This window comes from Neophocaena asiaeorientalis, unplaced genomic scaffold (genome assembly GCF_003031525.2).
Source record: "Neophocaena asiaeorientalis asiaeorientalis breed wild unplaced genomic scaffold, Neophocaena_asiaeorientalis_V1.1 scaffold72, whole genome shotgun sequence".
NCBI classification, from domain to species: domain Eukaryota; kingdom Metazoa; phylum Chordata; class Mammalia; order Artiodactyla; family Phocoenidae; genus Neophocaena; species Neophocaena asiaeorientalis.
In genome coordinates, this window is record NW_020185336.1 from 1798693 (window position 1) to 1820981 (window position 22289).

General features: G+C 35.5%; 1 protein-coding gene across 13 annotated transcripts in view; it reads left to right on the forward strand.

The window, feature by feature from the left end:
* LOC112393571 (sodium channel protein type 3 subunit alpha) overlaps positions 1–20837 on the forward strand; it is an 80671-nt gene extending 59834 nt beyond the window's left edge. For all 13 annotated transcript variants that reach the window (XM_024735868.1, XM_024735870.1, XM_024735876.1 and 10 more), the window contains exons 20-26: positions 11371–11493; positions 14139–14411; positions 15334–15387; positions 16213–16350; positions 17400–17504; positions 18854–19124; positions 19642–20837. In XM_024735868.1, the coding sequence (XP_024591636.1) occupies positions 11371–11493; positions 14139–14411; positions 15334–15387; positions 16213–16350; positions 17400–17504; positions 18854–19124; positions 19642–20837 (2160 nt within the window). The remainder of the gene's footprint in view (positions 1–11370; positions 11494–14138; positions 14412–15333; positions 15388–16212; positions 16351–17399; positions 17505–18853; positions 19125–19641) is intronic.
* The last annotated feature ends 1452 nt before the right edge of the window (positions 20838–22289 follow it).

Consider the following 22289-nt stretch of genomic DNA (forward strand, 5'->3'; position numbering starts at 1 on the left):
AGAGAGTTGTTCTAGGCCACAGGCAAATAGCTCTTCTTTTTCTGAAAATTAAGGATCTCAAGGTAAGGAATAGCTAAAAATCTGTTAATTGACAGATCTAGCTTATTAACAGTTCAATTGAAAAAAATTATCTCCAGGAGGCAAAATCAAGACATATTTGGGGCCAGGAATTGTCAGAATTGCACTCTAATCCCTTATTAGAGTGTATGTTACTAAATAATGTTAAAATAACCTATTCACTGTATTCATTCAGCCACAGAAACAATAAAATGTATTTCCATTCTTAAATCAGTAGTTAGATACCTCAGTAGCTAATGAAATATTTACCATGCAAAGAGATAGGTGTAGAAGCCCTGTTCTGAATCTGATTACCCTGAGGTGAATAGTCACAGGAACATTGCCAATAACAAGACCTGTCTGACTTGCAGCCTACTTTTTTATTCCAAGCAATGGAGAGGCACTGGGGCAAAATGAGAGTCAACTGGTCCTTTGTAGTCTGTGATGTTCCATTGCACAAGGCTTCTCAGCCTCCTCCACCTCAAAAAGGTGCTTTAAGCACTATCTCTAGCTGTTTCCCAGCAATTATAAAGCACTTTATTTTTAGTTCTAACGCTTGCCACTATGAATCAATGATTGTCATTATGTGTGCATTCATTCTTTTTATCGTCTTTGACAAGTGTGGGCCTATCTAAATTCTACTCCCCTTCCTCCCATACATACATACTCGAAGTTCTATAACCAAAATGTGTTCAACCCTTTGAGTTGAGACGAAATCTGGTGCCAAGTCACTATTAATAGATCAGAAATGACTTCCAACTTCCCGTGTCTGGTCTTTAATGAATAATAGAGATGAATCTCAATACTGTCCTGGAAAGCTTCCAAACAGGGAAGTTTAATATTTTCATATTCTGCAGATTGAACGGACCTTAAAGAATATCTACGCTCTATTCTACACAGTCTTCTAAACAATTTATTGTAAACTAAAGCCTCAGTTTGAAGAATTTTCCTTAGATAGCACAACTACTTAGTAACAAAGTTGAGATTAGTGTCCTAATTTCCTAATTCTCAATTCAGTGCTCCTTTACCCTACAGATTTCTTATCTAACTCGTACAAATGTTATATTTATATTTTCATACTGGCTTTGGAATTCAGCATGTATGATCTCCAGCTTTTCCCTGAAATGATGGGACACGAAACACATAATATTCTCTGGTTCGAAAAACTTTTGTCATGTATGAAGATCACTTAAAAATGTGATAGAGCTTCTCCAGAAAATTCTGAAATTTACTAAAATATTTTCATTTACTGAAAAATTTACATTCACTGAAACACTTACTACATTGTACTTAAGTCCGTGTATTTCCCTCATACAGAAGAAATAAATGTGATGCAAAAATCTGTCAAGGTTTTGTATCATGTTTGAATCCTTAGAAAGCTAATATAGACACTTAGTTAGCTACAGAATAATGTCAAAGAATGGTGCCCCCCAAATTACTTCCTTTTAGTAAGTTTAAATTAGTAAAATGGAACTGGGTACCTTTGAGCAAGTTATGTAATCTTAAATGGATCTATCTTCTTTTCCCAAAGCAGGGACTAAAATATGTGAATTCATGTAACCTCAACTAATAACTTGTTCTCAGACCACTGGGTCCAATAAGCTAAAGTAAACATAGAGTTAAAACACTTTTTGAAAGTACAAGTAAAACATACTTAAAAGGGTTTCACAGTCCATAAGATAGATTGCTATACCAACTAAGCAGTCACAGAAAGGTCAAAACAAAACAAAGCAAAACCCCAAAAACTGAAGTATAAGTGAAGTAACTTCAAACCAGAAGAAATACACTTTTAAACCTGGAGAAATTTATCTATATAAAATTTATCTATCTTCAATTCCCTACCTAAAAATAAAGGTATTGGGTTATCTCTCCAACCTCCGTTAACATTCATTCATTGATCTAATAAATATTTTGAGCACCTAATAAGGGCCGCATGCTATTTGAGATAAAGAAGATATGAACAAGACAAATCAAGCCCTGTTAGATCTACAGGATCTAACACTCTAGGAGAGACTGGAACAGACAGTAAAGATGTAAACAAATAAAATCCAAAAATAAGATAAAAGCAGATGGTGATCACTGCTATGAAAGAAAACAGGATAACAGGATAGAGAATGACTGCAGAGTGGGGAGCAGGAGAGTTTTACCCAGAGTCTCTATGGAAGGTGTCTCTGATGAGGTAAATGATGAGAAGGTAAATGATGAGAAATAGTGTCTCAGTACCTGTGGGCTGCTGTAACACAATACCATAGACTTAGTGACCTGTAAACAACAGAATTTATTTCTCACAGTTCTGGAGGCTGCAAAGTCCCAGAATAAAGCGCCAGCAGATTCAGTGTCTAGTGAGAGCCTGCTTCCTGATTCATAGGCAGCAGTCTTCTCGCTGTGTCTTCACATACAGGAAGGGACAAGCAAGCTCTCTGGGGTGTCTTTTATAAATAAGGGCACTAATCCCATTCATGAGAGCTCTGCCTTCATGACCTAATACCCTCCCAAAGACCCCACCTCCAAATACCTTCACACTGGGGATTAGGTTTCAACATATGAATTTTTGGGGGGACATAAACATTCAGTCTATAACAATGGGACAGTTATTTGAAGACCTAAGGGAATAGAAAAGAACAATCTCAAGGCGCCGAAGTATGAGCCAGGGACACTTAAGAGACAGAAGAAAAACTGTTGTGCTTGTGTGTGATGAAACACGGGCAAGAGTAATAGACATTAAATTCAGAAAGGCACCTAGAGGCCATGGTAAGAAACTCATGTTTTACTGTAATTTAACATATATTGTAACATATATTGTTACTGTAAAATAACATATATTACATATTATGTAATTTAATGTATATTGATTACAGTTCACAATGGGAAACTCAAGGGAGAAAGGGTGAGCAGGGATCTGTTCTACTGTTTTTAAATTATCACATCTGGCTATGGTGAAGGAACAGCAAAAAAGTCAAAGCAGGGAGACCAATTAGGGAGCTGTGTTAATAATCTAGGAAAGAGAAGATTATGTCTTAGACTAAGGCAATGAGACTTACTGATGAACTGGATGTATGACATGAAGAAAAAGGAGAATTCGATTAAACAGAGTTTCTTTCAATCTGAACAAATGGGTAGAAGATGAAACCATTAACTGGAATAGATAAGATCAGAAAACAGGCTTGACAGGGCAAGCAGACGGTAGGTGGAAGAAGGATGTACTAAGTTTGAGATGCCAATTAGACATTCAAGAGTACACGGTGAGTTTTACCCAAGTCTCGAGTTCTGAAGAGAATCTAACACCTGATTATGGATTTGGCAGTCATCAGGAAAGAGATGATATTTGAAATCATGAACCTGGGCAGAGAATGCAAGCTGACAAACAAAAGAGCCCAGACCAAACTCTGGAGACACTTCAACATTTAGAAGTTGGGCAAAAGAGAAGGAACCAGTAAATTAGATTGAGAAGTAGCAATTAGAAGAAAAAGGAAAACAAAATATACATGGTATCACAGAAGCCCAGAGGAGGATAGTTGGGTTTTTCCAAAGGAGAGGTGATCAATTTTGTGATCAAAAGGCTGCAAGGAGGTCAACTGACATGAGTACTGAGAAATGACACTTAGATTTGGCAGAATGGACATCATTGCTGTCATATTTAAGAGATGTCTCATGGAAGTATGGAGATAAAGTACTAGAAATATTGGTAAGATTGAGGAAGAATGGAGGTGAAGAGATAGAGACAGCAAGTATGATAATTCAGGTTGGAATCAAGTAGGACAACTTAACCTATGCCTTTGTTGTCAGAATCGCACACTAGATGGACCACTTTTTCTAACTCTGTATAATTATTTTCTCCTATCCAAAGGCAAAAGATACTATATTCATATGAAAACCAAACTATCCTGTATTATAACTATACAAGCTATACTTTAGATGCTATTATTATCCGTAGAATGAATTAAGCATGTGATCATAATTTATTGAAAAAAATTCACATTTCTTGTGGTCCTTATGGATTTTTGCATAAGTGTCATCCCTAAGAAAATTCATTGAGCATCTATCATGACAACTTCAAAGTTGGTTCTAAATTACCCTAAGGTGCTAATGTTTCCAAAACACACTCTTGGTAAAGATTCAACCATCATGAAATATTTATTGGCCACAAGTGATTTCCACTTTAGAGACAGCACAGGTTGCTGATGTGGTTGAAATGAGATGCTTGATGTCTGCTACTCAGACATCCTGCTTGCTCAAGGGCTCCTTAGAATCCTCATCAGCTGCTCTGCTGAAGTGAACAAAAGGAGAATAGGGACATTTTCTGATTCTAATATGTATTTACAATTGCCATCAACCTCTAGAATCAGGTGATCCTGGCTGTTCTTGACATTTATTTTTGACATATCAGCATCCTCAATAATGAAGCCAGAATTGTTATTAATATTAGTAGCCACAATAAGATGCCTAGCACTTCCTGAACACTTACTGTGGGAATAGCACTAATTCAGAGCCTTACCTAATAATAAAGAAAATTGGTAACCCTGACTTAATGCTTACTGTGTACAACAGCTGCTAAAATCACTTTACATATGTTAATTCATCTAATCTTCAAAACTCTATGGTTAGAAACCATAATTATTCTCATCTTGCAGATGGGGAAACTAAGACAAAGAAAAGTTGTTACTTGTAAACACAGTAAATAAGGAAGAGGCTAAGCAGGATTTTGTAACCAAGGAGTCTGGCTCTAATGACTGTGCTTCCTAACCCCTACATTACCAACCTCATTATCAATATCTCTTTTTAATTATACAGTATTTATTAATCCTCTTAACAATCCTGTTATGTAATTCTTATTTTTATCTCTATTTTGCTACTGATAAAATGAGGTTTAGAGATGTCACACAGCTATTAGGTCAGAGGTACCTCTGTCTAGCACTGTGCTCTTTCCTCGCCCCATATTTTTCAACAGAGCACAGATATATGTAAAATGTCATGTTGCACTAGTCAAAGAGTTCCCACATTACACTCTGAAGGTGGCTGCCTTTGGTGGTGGTGAATGAAAACAATAAGATGCCTTGCTAATATGTGCACATCTGCCTTGAATTTCACCTGGAGCTCTTGTGGAAATATTTGATTAAATTTAAAACTTTGAGGTAAAGGAACTGAATTGCTATAAATTATTGTCATTTGATATCAATTTCTGATCTCTCTTCAAACATACTTCCATGTAAACAGTCTAGTATGTGCTTCGGCTTTTTCTACAAATGTCTCCTAATAGGAATGACTCACTTTGTTCCTTTTCAGGAAGAATTTAATTCTTTTAGCATTATCAATTTACTAATAAGAAAATTTTTTCACTGGCTAGGTTAAAAGAGATAATCCTGTTAATTTAATAGCATAAAGTCTATATTCCAGTTTTTAAAAGATTATGACTTTTAGCCAATACTGGTCTTTCCTTAAACCCCAATTCACATTTCTAATTGCTTCCTAGATAATACTACTTATCCTCTTCCTGACTGAGTACATTCATTACTTTTTCCCTCCAGTCATGCATTTCTTCCTCAATGTCCTGTTTAGTCTGGTAGTGGTATACTTATGAAGCTAAGCTAAATGTCATCTTCAGCCTCTCCCTTTCTTTCACCCCTCACAGTCAATCAATCAGCAAATTCTACTTCCAATTACCAACTAAAAAATGAATTGGAGGTCTGGACCCTCCTCTTCAACAACACACCAACATTACAATGACTAACTAGACCAAGCAATGGCTTTTTTTTCTTTTAACATATTTATTGGGGTATAATTGCTTTAAAATGGTGTGTTAGTTTCTGCTTTATAACAAAGTGAATCAGATATACATATACATATACATATATCCCCATATGCCTTCCCTCTTGCGTCTCCCTCCCACCTTCCCTATCCCACCCCTCTAGGTGGTCACAAAGCACTGAGCTGCTTTATAAATGTTCTCCCTGCCTCTAGTCATGACCTTGTTAAATATCTCCCTTAGGAAGATCCACATGTCTCTTTCTTTTTCTAAAAGCCTTCCCATGGGATATCATACCAGCTCATCACTGCTAAGATTCTAAGCAGTGACACTGAAGGCAGATAAGGGCTCTCATGTATAATATTAATAACGATTAACCTTTGCTTTAATTCATTTAATCATCACAACAACCACTGAGGTATCCACTGTTATGATCCCAATTTTGTAGATGAGGAAACTGAGACACGGAGTAATTACTTAGCTATTAAGTGACTATGTAACATATGTTCATTAAGTAAAATGTCAAAAACAATTCCTATTTTCCTAGAAAAAAACAATAATTAAACCTAAGGACAGATTCACAATTACATACCCCATAAGTAATCATGCTCACTATCAATCAGACTAGCACTTTTACTAGTATTTTACCAGTAGAGTACTTGATTAAAGATGATGCCTCCATTAGTAAAGATACTGTGATTTATCTTCTCAACATGAATAACATATAGCATTATATTGCTTTAATCATCTTGAAATTACTGAATTATGGAATTCCAGGCAAGGAAGTAAACTTAGAAATCACCTGATTCAAAGTCCTCATTTTTAAAAAAATGGTGTCTGCAATATTTCAATGAAATTCCTATGGAACCCATGGTGTCTACATGCCACAGTGCAGTCCCCAGCGATGCACCACCAGAATTTACTCATCCATTCCCCAGGAATGAGCACTTAGATTATCTCCAGTTTCCCTCTGCCACAAATACCATAATTACCAAGATGCTCACTTTACATGTCTGGTGAGCATTATGAATTTTCTAATCATGTAAAAAGTTATAGACAAATAAATAAACTATAAAAGCCTAAGATAAAAGTAGGAGAATGTCAAAAGCAAAGAGGCAGCCTTGAGTTACAGACCTCCGTTACATAAAAGTGTAAGGACTTTCATTCCTGACTGACATTGCATACGAACTGCTCTTCACTTCTCAGACACTGGATGGTCTTCACTCCATTCCTACCATAAATATTACCCATCCCAGCTGATCAAATCCTGCCATCTCCAGTATCCCCAACCTCCCATCTTCGTTAAGAGCACCACTTCCATGAAAGATTTGTACCTGTTCCCTCACCATCACCTGAGCCCCATTTTAGAAGCTGCTTAGCCGACTGTTCTGGAGTAGAAGGAAGGAGGTATGCCCTTAGCAATCTGAAACTCTAGGTGCCCTTCTCTAGGAAATACTGAGTTAGTCTACATGCTATTTAAACCCTATGGTACTATTAACGGAAAACCCTCCATTGCATGATGTATTAAAGAGGCTTTTGTGGTCTCACAAGGAAACCCAACCACAATGTGGATTATTGTTGCTACGTTCTGACCTCTGTAACAAATACAGATTTTACTTTGTAAGCCGTGAAGGAGTATTACACCATTCTGCTCTCTGGCAGGGCTGGAGAAAGGTGGGTGAAGGGACTCAAGAATGTCCAGCTTTCCTATACAGAGACTTTGAATCGATTCTGTTTTCAGTGCCATCCATTACCGCCTGTCTTAGAAGAACACAGGGCCTCCATGTCCAGAGCCTTTTCAGAGTCCATTGGAACAATTTGACTTACTTCTTCAGGCACTTGGGTTTCTGCTGCTGCTTTTGCTCTGCTGAGAAAGTAATCATTCCGGTGTGCTTTATTTTTTCAAACTCCAGAATTTTTTTAGAACTCTCTTTCTTCTTGTCTCTTCTTGCATTCTCTTTGTATTCTTTTGCTTTCCTTCGAGTTAAATTTCAATAAGGAGTATAAATAAATATGTTGTTCAAACAAATATATTAAAATGAAAGTTTAGATGGAATTTGTATGTCTTACTATTTGGTTAATGACCTTTTTGTTACTGATTTGTAGGATCTCCTTTTACATTAAGGAAATTTACTATTTTGTCACATGTGGTATGACTATTTTGCTGATTTGGGCTTTTGTCTCTTGAGCTTTTTTTTTGTCATGTGAAAATGTTTTCATATTGGTTTAGTCAAATTTACCAGCCTTTTTCTCCCTTTTTGGTTTTTCTCATGCTTAGAAGGCCATTTGCTTTAAAGATTATTAAAACATTTTGTCATGCTTTTTCCCTCAGCTTTACAGTTTGAGTTTTGTTTCTTCATCCATTTTTATGTTTGAATTTTTGATCAGTCTGGAACTTATTTTGGTGTAAGGTGTGAGGTGAGACTCCAATTCTATCTTCCTCAAAATGGTTTCTCATTTTAGTTGTTTCTTTCACCTCTCATTTAAAATGCTACCCTTTTCTATGTGTTAAATCTTGGTATGCCAGTATGCCTTGCGTCTAATTTGGGTTTGTTTAATTCACTTCTTTGCCTACTAATATGACAGCTTTAATTATTGTAGATCTATAATTAGCTTTAATATCAGGTGGAATTTGTCCTTTCTGATTGCTCTTCTTCTTAAAACAATATTTTAGATTATTCTTATACTTTTATTTTTCCTTGTTAATATTTTAAAGTTTGTGTAGTTTCAAAAGACACATATAAACTTTAAAAAATTAATATGAAAAAATATATTACAACCGAAAATAATTATATTATTGTTTACAATAGTTTTTCACTTTATTCCCCTGATTTTTTGAGGTCAACAATAACATATATGTAAATAATGGCTTCTTCCACTTTTCTAATTGTTATAGCTCTTATTTCTTTTTCCAGAAAGTGTTAAATAATAATGTTGATAGTGGACATATTTTTTTATTTCTGGTTTTAATGAGAATGCTTCTAAATTTCTCCATCAAAAATTATGCAAGTCTTTGCAATGAAATGTATCATCTCGATGTATGGAGGTGATCATATGGTTTTAATCTTTTAACTGCTTATACTGAATTTAAAAAATTATCTTTAGCCATTTTAAGGGAAATAAATTCATATCACTTAGTTCATTAAACAATCACAGGACTTCCAGGGTCTTCTTCAGAACCGTCAACTCCCTCCTGCATTATTCCCTTCCTTCTCAGTCTCAACTGCCACAGGACTGTGGAAGGGTGTGGATGACAACTAAACCACCCCCTGTGGTTTCATATATTTTCTGGGTAGTAAGGTATCTAGGATCATGTAAATTTGTACTAAAAATTCAGTTTTTGGCAAAGAGTTTCTGTTACACTTTGCACACATTAGGAAGAATGCCTTTTGTGTTTAGCATAAGAGACTAAGATTAAAACACTGTGTATTGAAAGGTCGAGGACAAAGTTGCTGAGATGGGAAACACACTGGACTTGAAAACAGAAATTCCAGTTATGTGCTTGCCCCTTGCTACCTTTTCTTGGACTAGTCATTTGACTACTCTCAGACACAGATAATGAGTGAAAAAGATCACTGTAAGTTTTAAAGCACCCTACCAACATAAGGCATCATCTTTCAATTTTAAGTATGTTGAAAATCTTTAAAATTATTTATTTCAAAATTGCCTTTAAAGCATATTAAGTTTTTCACAATACTTAACTCAATAAGATGAGTTTTTGTCCTACACAAAATGACATGAAATCCATTAAAAGAGGGCAATTCACTAAAATGCAGCTTCTCTAGCAACACACAGAGCCGCCCCAGTGTGCAAGTGGTACCTCTCAGCTTTGAACCCACAACTTGCTATTCTTCCAGAACCTCCTGGTTCTGACCATTACCTTTCTTTTCCTTTCAAAGAGTGAGCTTCCTTACATCAGGGTCTTGAGAAATTTGCAGCCACTTCCCTTTAAATGCCCAAGTCTGAGGACTTGGTTGGGAAGATGAGGGAAGTCTTCAGAAAGCAGCTCCAGAAACTTAAAGAAGCTGTGAATGCTTCCGGAGGCAAATGAGCCCAGAATATAGAAGCCTGTGCGTTCTCTGATAATAACTTTCCCCATCTTTCCACTCTTCTGTAGCAGCGAACACTAGACAGAAATGAATAGCTTGATAAATTATACTGCCACTAGTGAAGTTTACCATTCAAGTCATTTATTTTTCTGTTCAATTCTGCGAGATGAATGTTAAATTAAATAATGAGGGGACAGTGGCTCCATTTGCCTGTAAAGTCTCAGTTCTGGTTTTGGTGTCACCTTTACACCATGACCCTTAAGCCATCCAGTGGATGTAGTAAATTAACCTCTCTCCGATGCATCAAGAAGAGGACTAGTAATATAAAATCCTTGCGAGAATTGAGAAGATAATCATACAAGTCATTTTCTGTGTTCTGTGGTTCAGATTAAGAATGAATTTTTGATAATGGAGGAAAAAGGTTGATATATGGTTTTGAAGTCAGATCACTTGGATTCTAACTTCACCTCTTTCTACCTGTACCTCCTTTTTTCTTTTTTTTTGAAGGGGGGAGTGTGGGGGAAACTCAACTTCCTCACTGGTGAAAAGGCAAAAGTAATAGTACCTATTTCTTGAGATTTATACATGTAAAACACTCAGAACAGAAACTAACATATAGTAAATTTTCAATAAATGTTATTATATTGAAAGAAAATAGAAGCAAATAAAGTCTCTTCCTCCCAAAAGGAAGGGACTTTAACCTTTAACCTTCTTTAACCTTTAACCTTCTTTAACCTTTAACCTTAACCTTTAACCTTTAACCTTCAAAAGGAAGGGACTTTAACCTTTAACATTTAACCTTCTTTAACCTTTCATATATTTAAGTAAAATTTAGCATTTGTGTAAATATCAGAAAGATGTATTATCATTCTGAATGAGAGGTACTGTATTTTAAATTGTAAGTCCAGTAGTTTAGATAAAATATTTTTCATTACTATGAAACTATGTGGTCTGATAAAATGTTTTTCCAGGTTATATTTTACTCTTTTTTTATTTATCCAACATATATTGACTAAAACATATCCAACCAGCCATTATTAGGAACGTTAAAAGAAAAATGCTTCATCTCAGCCCATAAAAAGTTAATGTGACCTAGAAGGGGAGAGAAGATATCTAACCTATTGACTCTATTACATGGTCAATGCCTCCAATACACATAACCAAGATATTACATAAATTTGGAAGCAAAGCATGGTTTCTAATCAATGATATTAAGCCCAGATCCGTGGAGCATATGGCTTTTGAATCAAATCCCAAATCATCAGTGGTGTATGCACAGGTTGAAAAGGGCTCCATGGGTAAAATATCTAACTGGAGGGGTTTACAGATGTTTATATAAATGGGCAAAGACTCCAGTTTCACTGATAAGAAAAGCAATAATATGATATGAGGCTGGTAATGTAAGATGATCACACTATGTGGAATATGAAGGCTGCCAAGGTATGTCTGAAGTTTTATTTGGTTGGCACTAAAGAATAGATATATTCTTGGTGGACTGACTGATATTTGTTTCTTCTTTAGGTTTCTTTGGTTAGCTTGGTAGCCAATGCTCTCGGTTACTCAGAACTTGGTGCCATCAAATCCCTACGGACATTAAGAGCTTTAAGACCACTGAGGGCTTTATCCCGGTTTGAAGGCATGAGGGTAAGAAAAATACAGGTTCTCTGATGATTCATGTCAAAATTAAATGTGAGGACTTCCCTGGCAGTCCAGTGGTTAAGACTCCAGGTCCCAACGCAGGGGGCACAGGTTCAATCCCTGGTCAGGGAACTAAGATCCCACATGCCACACAGTGCGGCCAAAAAATTAATTAATTAATTAAATAAAACATGTTGTTGAAAAAAATTAAGTGTAGGTAATGATTTAGATACAGAGGGCTGCCATACTCTTCTGATATTTATTTCATAGAATTACAAAATTTCAAAGCAGAAATCCTAAGGATCACTGAGCCTAGCCTCCTGAAACTAAAACAGGCCCTCAAAAATTGTTTGTGGCAGAACTAGAACTAGAATCCAAGTCTTCTGGTGACAGTTCAAGGATATTTCCACAAGTAAAACCTATGTGTTGCCATTTATTTCTTTTCATTGCTTATGCATTTTATAATTATTTACTACTGACATTCATCCTAGGAGGAGATTTTTCTTCCTCTCAGTAGGTAGTCTGATTTCTAAAAAATTACCAGTAATGAATGAAAGATAGAATGGTTTTTGTGTGCTCTACTTCTTCAACTAATATCAGTAATAAAAGTTGTTGTACAAGAAAACAACACTAAATTGTAGCCTCTGACAAAATCTATATATCCTAAGCAACCAAAGTAGGGGTTAGGATAATTAACTAAGCATTGAAGGCAACCCCTGGGGTTTGTTTCATAGATCTCCCTTTTAAGTGAGCATTCTGAATGAGGTTCACTTTTTCCATTAGCACTTGTATTTTCCTCTCCAGCTCTCTTCCTTAGTGTATATTTTATGCATCTAAACATAAAATACACACTTATATACACATCTACTTGCCATGCCCCTCAAAATACTATTTAGCACAAAGGCCAGCTTTGTTTAATCCAGCTTGCAAATGCACATGGATACTGAATTTCTTCTATGCCATGGGGCTTTTATGTTAGGAGGTGGTTTGTTTAAGCGATAAAAACACTTCAGTTTTGACTTTGAGATTCACTCACCAGGAAGAATGAAACCACTCTCCAGATGCACTGTAAGCAAAGAAATACTTGCTTTTACATTATAATTTTCTTTCATTGCTACTTGATAAAGTCACAAGACAAGATAAAATTAATAAAAATGATTATGTAATTTCAAGTTTTTTCCACACCAATCTTTTACCATCACTCACATTATTTAAGCCTTCATCTGGCTGCATGGTTTCATATTAATAATTCTTTTTTTTTTTTTGCGGTACGTGGGCCTCTCACTGTTGTGGCCTCTCCCGTTGTGGAGCACAGGCTCCGGACGCACAGGCTCAGCGGCCATGGCTCACGGGCCCAGCCGCTCCGTGGCATGTGGGATCTTCCCGGACCGGGACATGAACCTGTGTCCCCTGCATCGGCAGGCGGACTCTCAACCACTGCGCCACCAGGGAAGCCCTAATAATTCATTTTTGAGGGGAGACAGCAATTGAACAAAATAGAAAACTTCCAGGTTTGCTCTAATCTGAAAACTATTCTAGTTTGGCATTTTTAATTTTGTCATCTGGCAGAATTAACATTCTAGGTATAAAATATGATAAAAGGTATGCATTTATTTGATGATAAGAGAACTTGTGGGAGGTCATTTTACACACATTTTAGAGCCAAGAAAACCCGGTTTCAGTATAATATATATGACAATTTCTAAATGAAATAAGATTCAAGTAGCATAAGAAATTTTTACAATTTTGGATTTCAGGTTTTGATATTAATTTAAAATTCTTTGGTGTTGATTTCTAAAATAATGTTTCAGTATTTTAAAATAAAACAATCGTTTCATTTAATATAAGTGCCTAACAAAATAATCCCAGTATGAGCTAGATTAATTAGATAAGAAAAGATACAAATCACTAGAGATTTGAAAATACACATTAATCTCTTCTGAATTTAGAGAAAGATGACTGAATTTCTCCTTCATGAAATAGGTTGGCCTGGGTTGGTGAAGTAAAATGTGCCCTGAAGTGAACATTTAAGAGATTTGGATCAATAATAATGGGAATACATTCAGTAATTTATGTCCAGAGATAAATTTCCTAATTTAATATACTTTTTTAAAATTAGGAATTATCAATATGGGGAAAAAGGACCTTGTAAATTCCTTATACCATTCTTCATCTTCATCAAAAGTTAACTTGATCTGGTGATACAGATTTAAGGCATTATTAATACTTGTTTATTTGTAATGGGTTTGTTTAACCATGTTTTCAAATCATCAATCATTCATGAACACACCTGAAAGTTAACAGGTATTGTTGAATGATGATTATTTCTTGTTGGTATTTAATACATTTTTTTTTCTTTTTATCCCCAGCATACAAACATTTTCTGACTCCATCTTACTATATCAGGTTTTTGTTTATTTCTTTTCACACTTTGGCATATTTTGCTTTCTTTAAATCCTTTAGCTCTTTAGTGTGTCACTGTTTGTTTTCCCCTACCGAATATGTCCTAGAAAATATCAGAAGAAACAAACTTGTCCACCTAGATTTTTATTTAACTCATTTCACACCCATTTTATATTGAATAAATAATGGAAGAAATGGTTTCCATTTTAACAATTTGTAAGCTGCCTTATCCTTATCTCCTCTTCTAGGTGGTTGTGAATGCTCTTGTTGGAGCAATTCCCTCTATCATGAACGTGCTGTTGGTTTGTCTCATCTTCTGGCTGATCTTTAGCATCATGGGTGTGAATTTGTTTGCTGGCAAGTTCTACCACTGTGTAAACACGACAACTGGTAACATGTTTGAAGTTAGTGAAGTTAACAATTTGAGTGATTGTCAGGCTCTTGGCAAGAAAGCTCGGTGGAAAAATGTGAAAGTAAACTTTGATAATGTTGGCGCTGGCTATCTCGCATTGCTTCAAGTGGTAAGTGCCTACTGTATGAGTTTTGAATACGTTTTCAAAATGTTTCAAGTAAAACCATTTCTCTGATGTTCTTTGAGTGATTAATATCTGATAGCATGAAAGTAGTTGATGATAACACCTGTACTATTAGCGTGACTTGACTAAAGAAGATGTTTTGCAGTGATTTTAAAATGTAGTTTCCCCAGTGTTCAGTTGTTAATATGTTTTAATGTGATTTTATATTTCTGCTTCCTGTCTTTTCTTACTCTATTATTGAGTGTTATTGTGCTATTACCATTTTTAATTTTCTGTAGCAATAAATGCCAAAGAAGCAATTATATGTATTAAAATAATAACGTATCTATTGTAGTGATTAATTAAATGTATAGATTATTAATCTATGTATTAATCTAAGTATTAATTAATTAACACACAGATACAGATAATGTACAGATTAATGTACAGATAATTGTACCAAGATCTAAGGAGTATAATTCTACTATGTGTGGAAATGCAAATCTTATGGAGTGGATTTCAAAATATGTAATATTTAATTATTTTGACTTAACTGACAGTATATTAACTAATCAAGAATTTAATGAAAACAGTTGAGTGTTTAAACACACAAGAGGTTTGAATCATAGAGCTTACCTTTTGAAAGGGATTTGAGACTGAGATGAGAGTTTCACCTAGTTACATGTTAGTGTAGAAAAAAACAAAATACCTTCCATGACAAACAAAGAAAAAGAGTTCCAGTTTTGAAATAAAATCTTGTTCTATTTCAATTTCATTTCTTCATTCAATCCATTTCAATCTCTTTGTAGAATATCTCATAATATTGTACAAAAAGTTATATTTAATAACACTATCATATTTTCATATGGTAAAATGAGTATTCTTGGATTAGGTTTTTATGCAGAATTCAAATATATGTTGTTTACAGGCCACATTTAAAGGCTGGATGGATATTATGTATGCAGCTGTTGATTCACGAGATGTAAGTTTCATTCAAATACTATTTATAGCTACTAGATTTTTCCATAGTGATAATTTAACTGAAAGGCCCAGAATTTTATATTAGAAGCAATCAGAACATTTATAACTGCATATAGAAGTTCTCTTTTTAAGCCAATTCACTTCAATATAAATGATATTTTGGTTAACATATGTCTATTATAGATCTAATATGAAAGGATATCTAACTGCATGGATTAGAAGAATCAGATTGGTCCAGTAAATGAGACTCTTAAGATTGGGAAAGCTGCTCAGTGGGGAAGTAATTTGTCTCTCCCTATCCCTGGAGAGTATGATAAACCAGAGTCTGTGAAACAGCTTCCAAAAATATGATAAAAGCAAGCAAGTTTCAGGGAAACTCAATTTAGAAAATAGGAATAAAAATAGTTCCTCAGAATATATCTGTTTACGCTGAATTTTTCTCTTAGAATTTGATGTTCTGTTATTAAAGCCTTATCTCCAAGAGCTAGCATTTACAAACCCAAGGAGAAAATATTGCAAAAAAAATTATAGTAAGACTAATAACAGGTTCAAAATGTTTGCCTTGTTTATACCACTGCTACTTACTCTAAAGAATAGGTACAGGTAAGCCACAATGGGAAAATAGATTTAAGAACAATCGTAAAATTACAAATTTTCATTATATTAGGTCATACTAATTTGAGAAAAGAATTGCTTTTGCAGAACAGTATCTCAGGTCAAGGCAAAAATAACTCTATAGTAAGTAACAACACTCACCAAATTTTTAATTTAGCTCAAGTATTTATTGTGTTTTTAAATATTATTTAATATTTTCAATATTATTTAGGTTAAACTTCAGCCTGTATATGAAGAAAATCTGTATATGTACTTATACTTTGTCATCTTTATCATCTTTGGGTCATTCTTCACTCTGAATCTATTCATTGGTGTCATCATAGATAACTTCAACCAACAGAAAAAGAAGATAAGTATTCCTCAGCTCTCACCTTTCTCCATTCTGAGGTTCTGTCTGTTTTACATCCAAATAACCAGGACACTCATAGTCATGACGGAGTTAGATCATTTTTAAATTGTCTTCCATTCACTATGTGGTCAGTTCAGCTGCAGAGGAGTCCAGCCTCTAACTGGTGGCTCCTCTCCAGATTCATCCTCTGCAGATCTGCTGTAATGTCTTTCTGACTCAAAAATATGACCACTGCTTCAAAACATCCAGTGGGCCTCAATGCTTTACCCTTGCTTACAGAGCCTTTTAGGAATTATCTCCACCCAGTCTTCCTGCTTCATCTTCTTCCACACCACACTTTCTATATGCACTTCCCTACTGCTCAGGTACCCACCATTAACACTATCACTTGCTACATACACAGCTACATGGATTTTCTGCCCTTTTCTGAACAAGGCATGCTCTTCTCCCTCCATGACTTCACATAGGATATTTTCTCTTCCTAAAGTGCTTTGCCTAGCAAACCCTTAATCATCCTTTAAGGTCTAGCTTAAGGGTACTCCCCTATATAAAGCCTGTTTCTGAATCTTGGAACAGATTCAGAAACAGATTATTGTTATCTCTGCAGTACTGGGTTGTTTTTGTTTGTTTGCATATAGACACTGTGTCTTATATATCTATGTAGTTCTGATACTGGGTGCACTGTCTAAGACACAGGAAGTGCTCAAAAAGTGTTGAATAAAGAAGTAAAATTGTCAACACTGAAATGACTAAGGTTTTTTTTCTTTCATGAAAATATATTTGAGACTCCTGAGCCTCCTTCTAAATGTAATATAATCAAATTAGAATCCTGTACTAATCAGAGTTTTATGTGATTATGGGTTTTACATAATGTTAAGGTACTCAGAATTTCACATAAAAAGGAAAAGCAGGATAAATCTATATGAAGCAGGATAATATCCATTTAAAAACTGAAAAAAAAGGATTAAAGGAGAGACTCAGAAATACTTTTGTAAAAGTACTGTTGTAATACAGGTTGGATTGTAACCAGTTTTATACTATGTCTTTACTTTGGAGGTCAAGACATATTTATGACAGAGGAACAAAAAAAATATTACAATGCAATGAAGAAACTTGGGTCCAAGAAACCTCAGAAACCCATACCTCGGCCTGCAGTAAGAATTACTCATCTTCTTTAACATTCCAAAGCCCTATTTCCATATGATGAAATTGGGCAGTGCTCTGCATCAGAACATATTAGGTGATATCATCAATATATAATATGACCTAATTGTAAAGTACATACTGTGTAACACAATTTGCAACTACTACACTGTAAGAATTACTAAGTTCTTAAAAATGAGGCAATGTTCTTTAGTTTGTCAGTTGACAACCTCCAAGTCAGGGTTCCCAATAACTGCTTCCAAAGCCAGGTTCATGCTCCTGCTGCCACCTACTGCTGCCAACAACACACCTGGTTCCAGCTCCTCTGATCTTGTTACATGGCACCCTCTTATCCTTTTAAGTAGGTGGAGTTTTCCAGACTTCCCATTCTACACCCATGGGCTCCCTCTATGCTATTCTCTCCATTGTTATGACTAGGAAATATTTTTAACGTTTTTAGAAAGGAAAAGGGTATATCAAAATAGTTTGTTTCAGCAAATACACCCACACACAAAAGATTTATTCAGAATTGCATACTCTGTAGAGCTTCATTATAGTGGAAAGTCATAAAGATGGTGGACTATATTCACAGAGCTGTATTCTAAATCACCTATCCTCTTAGATGGGTAAGGAATAAGGAACTGAGACCCAAAGAAGGTATATACTGTACGTAAAGTCACAAAGCCTGTAATCGCCAAAACTGGGACTTGACAAGGTCTCATGAATCCTATAAATGACTTCACTTTGCATTATTTTTAAGAGTAGTTGGAGTAGGTGCAGGCGGGGGGTGGGGAGGGGAGGGGAAGCAGGGCAGAGGGATGATGTAAGGGAGGGCACACAAAAGGGCATATACCTACTTTACTGAATGTCATTTAAATATTATAGTTAGAAGAGGCAGAATTAAATAGAAAACAACTGACATATTTTGAGGGATGGACAGACAGAAATAAGCTATAATTCAAAATCCCTAAAGCATTGATAAATGAATTGGCATATTCATCCATCTAAAAGTCTGTCTATATTAACCTACTTTGTAAATCTTCATTATTAGTTGTCATTATTTTTTGTAAAAATTATCAGTTATTAAAATCAAGCAAAGCCCATGCACATTATCAACCAGTTGCCACCAATTTATGTTTTATTCAGCTTTGTCTTCCCATGGGACCTAAATAAAACAATTATATTTTGTTTTTGTCATATGACATTTTTCATTTATTGCTCTTTTTTTAACAAATTTGTTTGCGGTAATGTGAGAAGGGTGCACATCCCATGGGCCATACGTAGAAGGACTTCATCTGCAATTTTATGGATCAATATTTATGAAATATGCATATTAACCTTCTCCTTCCTCTCCTTCTAGAACAAATTCCAAGGAATGGTCTTTGATTTTGTAACCAGACAAGTTTTTGATATCAGCATCATGATCCTTATCTGCCTCAATATGGTCACCATGATGGTAGAAACTGATGACCAGAGCAAATATATGACTCTAGTCTTGTCCCGGATCAACCTTGTGTTCATTATCCTGTTCACCGGAGAATTTGTGCTGAAACTTATCTCCCTCAGATACTACTACTTCACCATAGGCTGGAACATCTTTGATTTTGTGGTGGTGATTCTCTCCATTGTAGGTAAGAATGGTTTATTTACAGAGAAGTGCAGTTGTTGGAAAAGTCCCCAAAGCCTATCACCTGTGTAACATGGAAATTAGATCTGAGAATCATAATGTGTATAGATCTAAAGTTCAACACTCTTGTTCATTTTCCACTAACTGAAGAATTTAACTATTCAAAAAAAGAAAACAATATATTTGAAGATTTCAGAAATAGTCTTTGTTTGCTGTTGGCACATTTCATATGCGAGGATAACTATTCATAGTAATTGGGTGTATATAATCTTAAAATGCCATACCACTATGTGAGATTATTTAACTTATAGGATTTTGCAAGAGTCCATATTGGTTTATGACATTATACAATTATTAAATAAAACTCTATAATCTTTCACTGGTAATATTAGGAAGTGGATCCAAACAGTAAAGGTTTATACTCATAACAAATTTGTTGTTTTCATTAACCTTGCAAAGAAAAAGCATTCATATAAGCATAAGATACTCACTGTTTAGCTGTTTTCTGTATTGTTCCATAGGTATGTTTCTGGCTGAGCTGATAGAGAAATATTTTGTGTCCCCTACCCTGTTCCGAGTGATCCGTCTTGCCAGGATTGGCCGAATCCTGCGTCTGATCAAAGGGGCCAAGGGGATCCGCACGCTGCTCTTTGCTTTGATGATGTCCCTTCCTGCGTTGTTTAACATCGGCCTCCTGCTCTTCCTGGTCATGTTCATCTATGCCATCTTTGGGATGTCCAACTTTGCCTATGTTAAAAAGGAAGCTGGAATTGATGACATGTTCAATTTTGAAACTTTTGGCAACAGCATGATCTGCCTGTTCCAGATTACCACCTCTGCTGGCTGGGATGGATTGCTAGCACCTATTCTCAACAGTGCACCACCTGACTGTGACCCTGACACAATTCACCCTGGCAGCTCAGTTAAGGGAGATTGTGGGAACCCATCTGTGGGGATTTTCTTTTTTGTCAGTTACATCATCATATCATTTCTGGTCGTGGTGAACATGTACATCGCTGTCATCCTGGAGAACTTCAGTGTTGCTACTGAAGAAAGTGCAGAGCCCCTGAGTGAGGACGACTTTGAGATGTTCTATGAGGTTTGGGAGAAGTTTGATCCTGATGCCACCCAGTTCATAGAGTTCTCCAAGCTCTCTGATTTTGCAGCTGCCCTGGATCCTCCTCTTCTCATAGCAAAACCAAACAAAGTCCAGCTCATTGCCATGGATCTGCCCATGGTCAGTGGGGATAGGATCCACTGCCTCGACATTTTATTTGCCTTTACAAAGCGTGTTTTGGGTGAAAGTGGAGAGATGGATGCCCTTCGAATACAAATGGAAGATCGGTTCATGGCATCAAACCCCTCCAAAGTCTCCTATGAGCCCATTACAACCACTTTGAAACGCAAACAAGAGGAGGTATCTGCTGCTATCATTCAGCGTAATTTCAGATGTTATCTTTTAAGGCAAAGGTTAAAGACGGTATTAAGTGAGTATAACAAAGAGGCAATCAAAGGGAGGATTGACTTACCTATAAAAGACGATATGATTATTGACAAATTAAATGGGAACTCCACTCCAGAAAAAACAGATGGAAGTTCCTCTACCACCTCTCCTCCTTCCTATGATAGTGTAACAAAGCCAGACAAAGAAAAGTTTGGAAAAGACAGACCAGAAAAAGAAAGCAAAGGGAAAGAGGTGAGGGAAAATCAAAAGTAAAAAGAGACAAAGAATTATCTTTGTGATCAATTGTTTACAGCCTAAGAAGGTAAAGTTTATGTGTCAACTGGACTCCCAGAGGAGGTCTATGCCAAACTGTTTTAACAAATACTCATGGTCAGTGCCTATAACGAGACAGTGACCTCTCCATCACTACAACTCTGTGAGTCAGGGTATCAACACTGACAAGAGGTTGCTGTTTTCATTACCAGCTGACACTGCTGAGGAGAAACTCAATGGCTACCTAGACTGTAGGGATAGTTGTGCAAAGTGATCATTGTAACTACACCAAACACTTTTAGTACAGTACTTGCATCCACTCTATTTTTAACTTCCATATCTGCAATATTTTTACAAAATTTGTTCTAGTGGATTTCCCTGGTCACTACTTCATAGTTTATTCATAATACTATGTCACTATTTTTGTAAATGAAATTTAAGTTGAGAAAAAAGTATATAAGAGCCCTGTGTTCCTACTCCACAAGTTTCTCGAATAATCAGACAAAGGGTTTTGTCCAAGAGATGAAATTCTTGCTCAAAACCAGAAAGAAAAATCTAATAACAATTTCAGGTACTTCCATTTTCTAGACGGCTTTAATTTTGAAAGTGTTTTAGTCTATGTTTGTTTATATCTAAACAGTTACGTGCCTGTAAAGTCTCCTCTAATTTTTAAAGGATTATTTTTATGCAAAGTATTCTGTTTCAGCAAGTGCAAATTTTATTCTAAGTTCCAGAGCACTATATTTAATTTTGGTTAAATGCTTTCCAAAAAAAGTAATCTAATAAATCTGTTCTAGAAAAGTATATCTAAAGTATCGCTTTAGAATAGTTGTTCCACCTTCTGATGCAGTGTTGCTTTGCCATCTTCTGCTCTCAGCAAAGCTGACATTTTATGTCAATTAAACACACCCTCTTTTATGTAAATAGTTATTTTATCCTGTGGGGCATGTTTGGGAATATATATATATATATTTATGTGTATATATATATATATATATATCTCCTGATAAACAACTTCTATTAAATCAAATATGTACCACAGTGTATGTGTCTTTTACGAGCTTCCAACGGGGTTGTATCCTGCACCATTCATTAAACATAAATAGTTTGAAGACTACCACTAATGCATGTTAATTACCTATGCTGCTCTATTTTACTCAATCCATTCTTCACAAGTCTCGGTTAGAAGTCGTCACATGTTGGTAGTAGAGTGATTTAACCAGCTCTATGTCTAGTACATCAAGCAGAATAGCTTGCAGTTATTTAAAAGCACCTTTCCTTTTGCATTTTTAATTCAACTTGTGTCATATGGTGTCTCTCTAGATTTCAAGGAAACACACTGCATACTGCCTACTGTCAAAACCTATACTTCATATTTTGCTAAAATATGTCCAAAACTTGTTTAAATATAAATAATGTAAAAATATAATCAATTTTATTTGTTGCATTTTG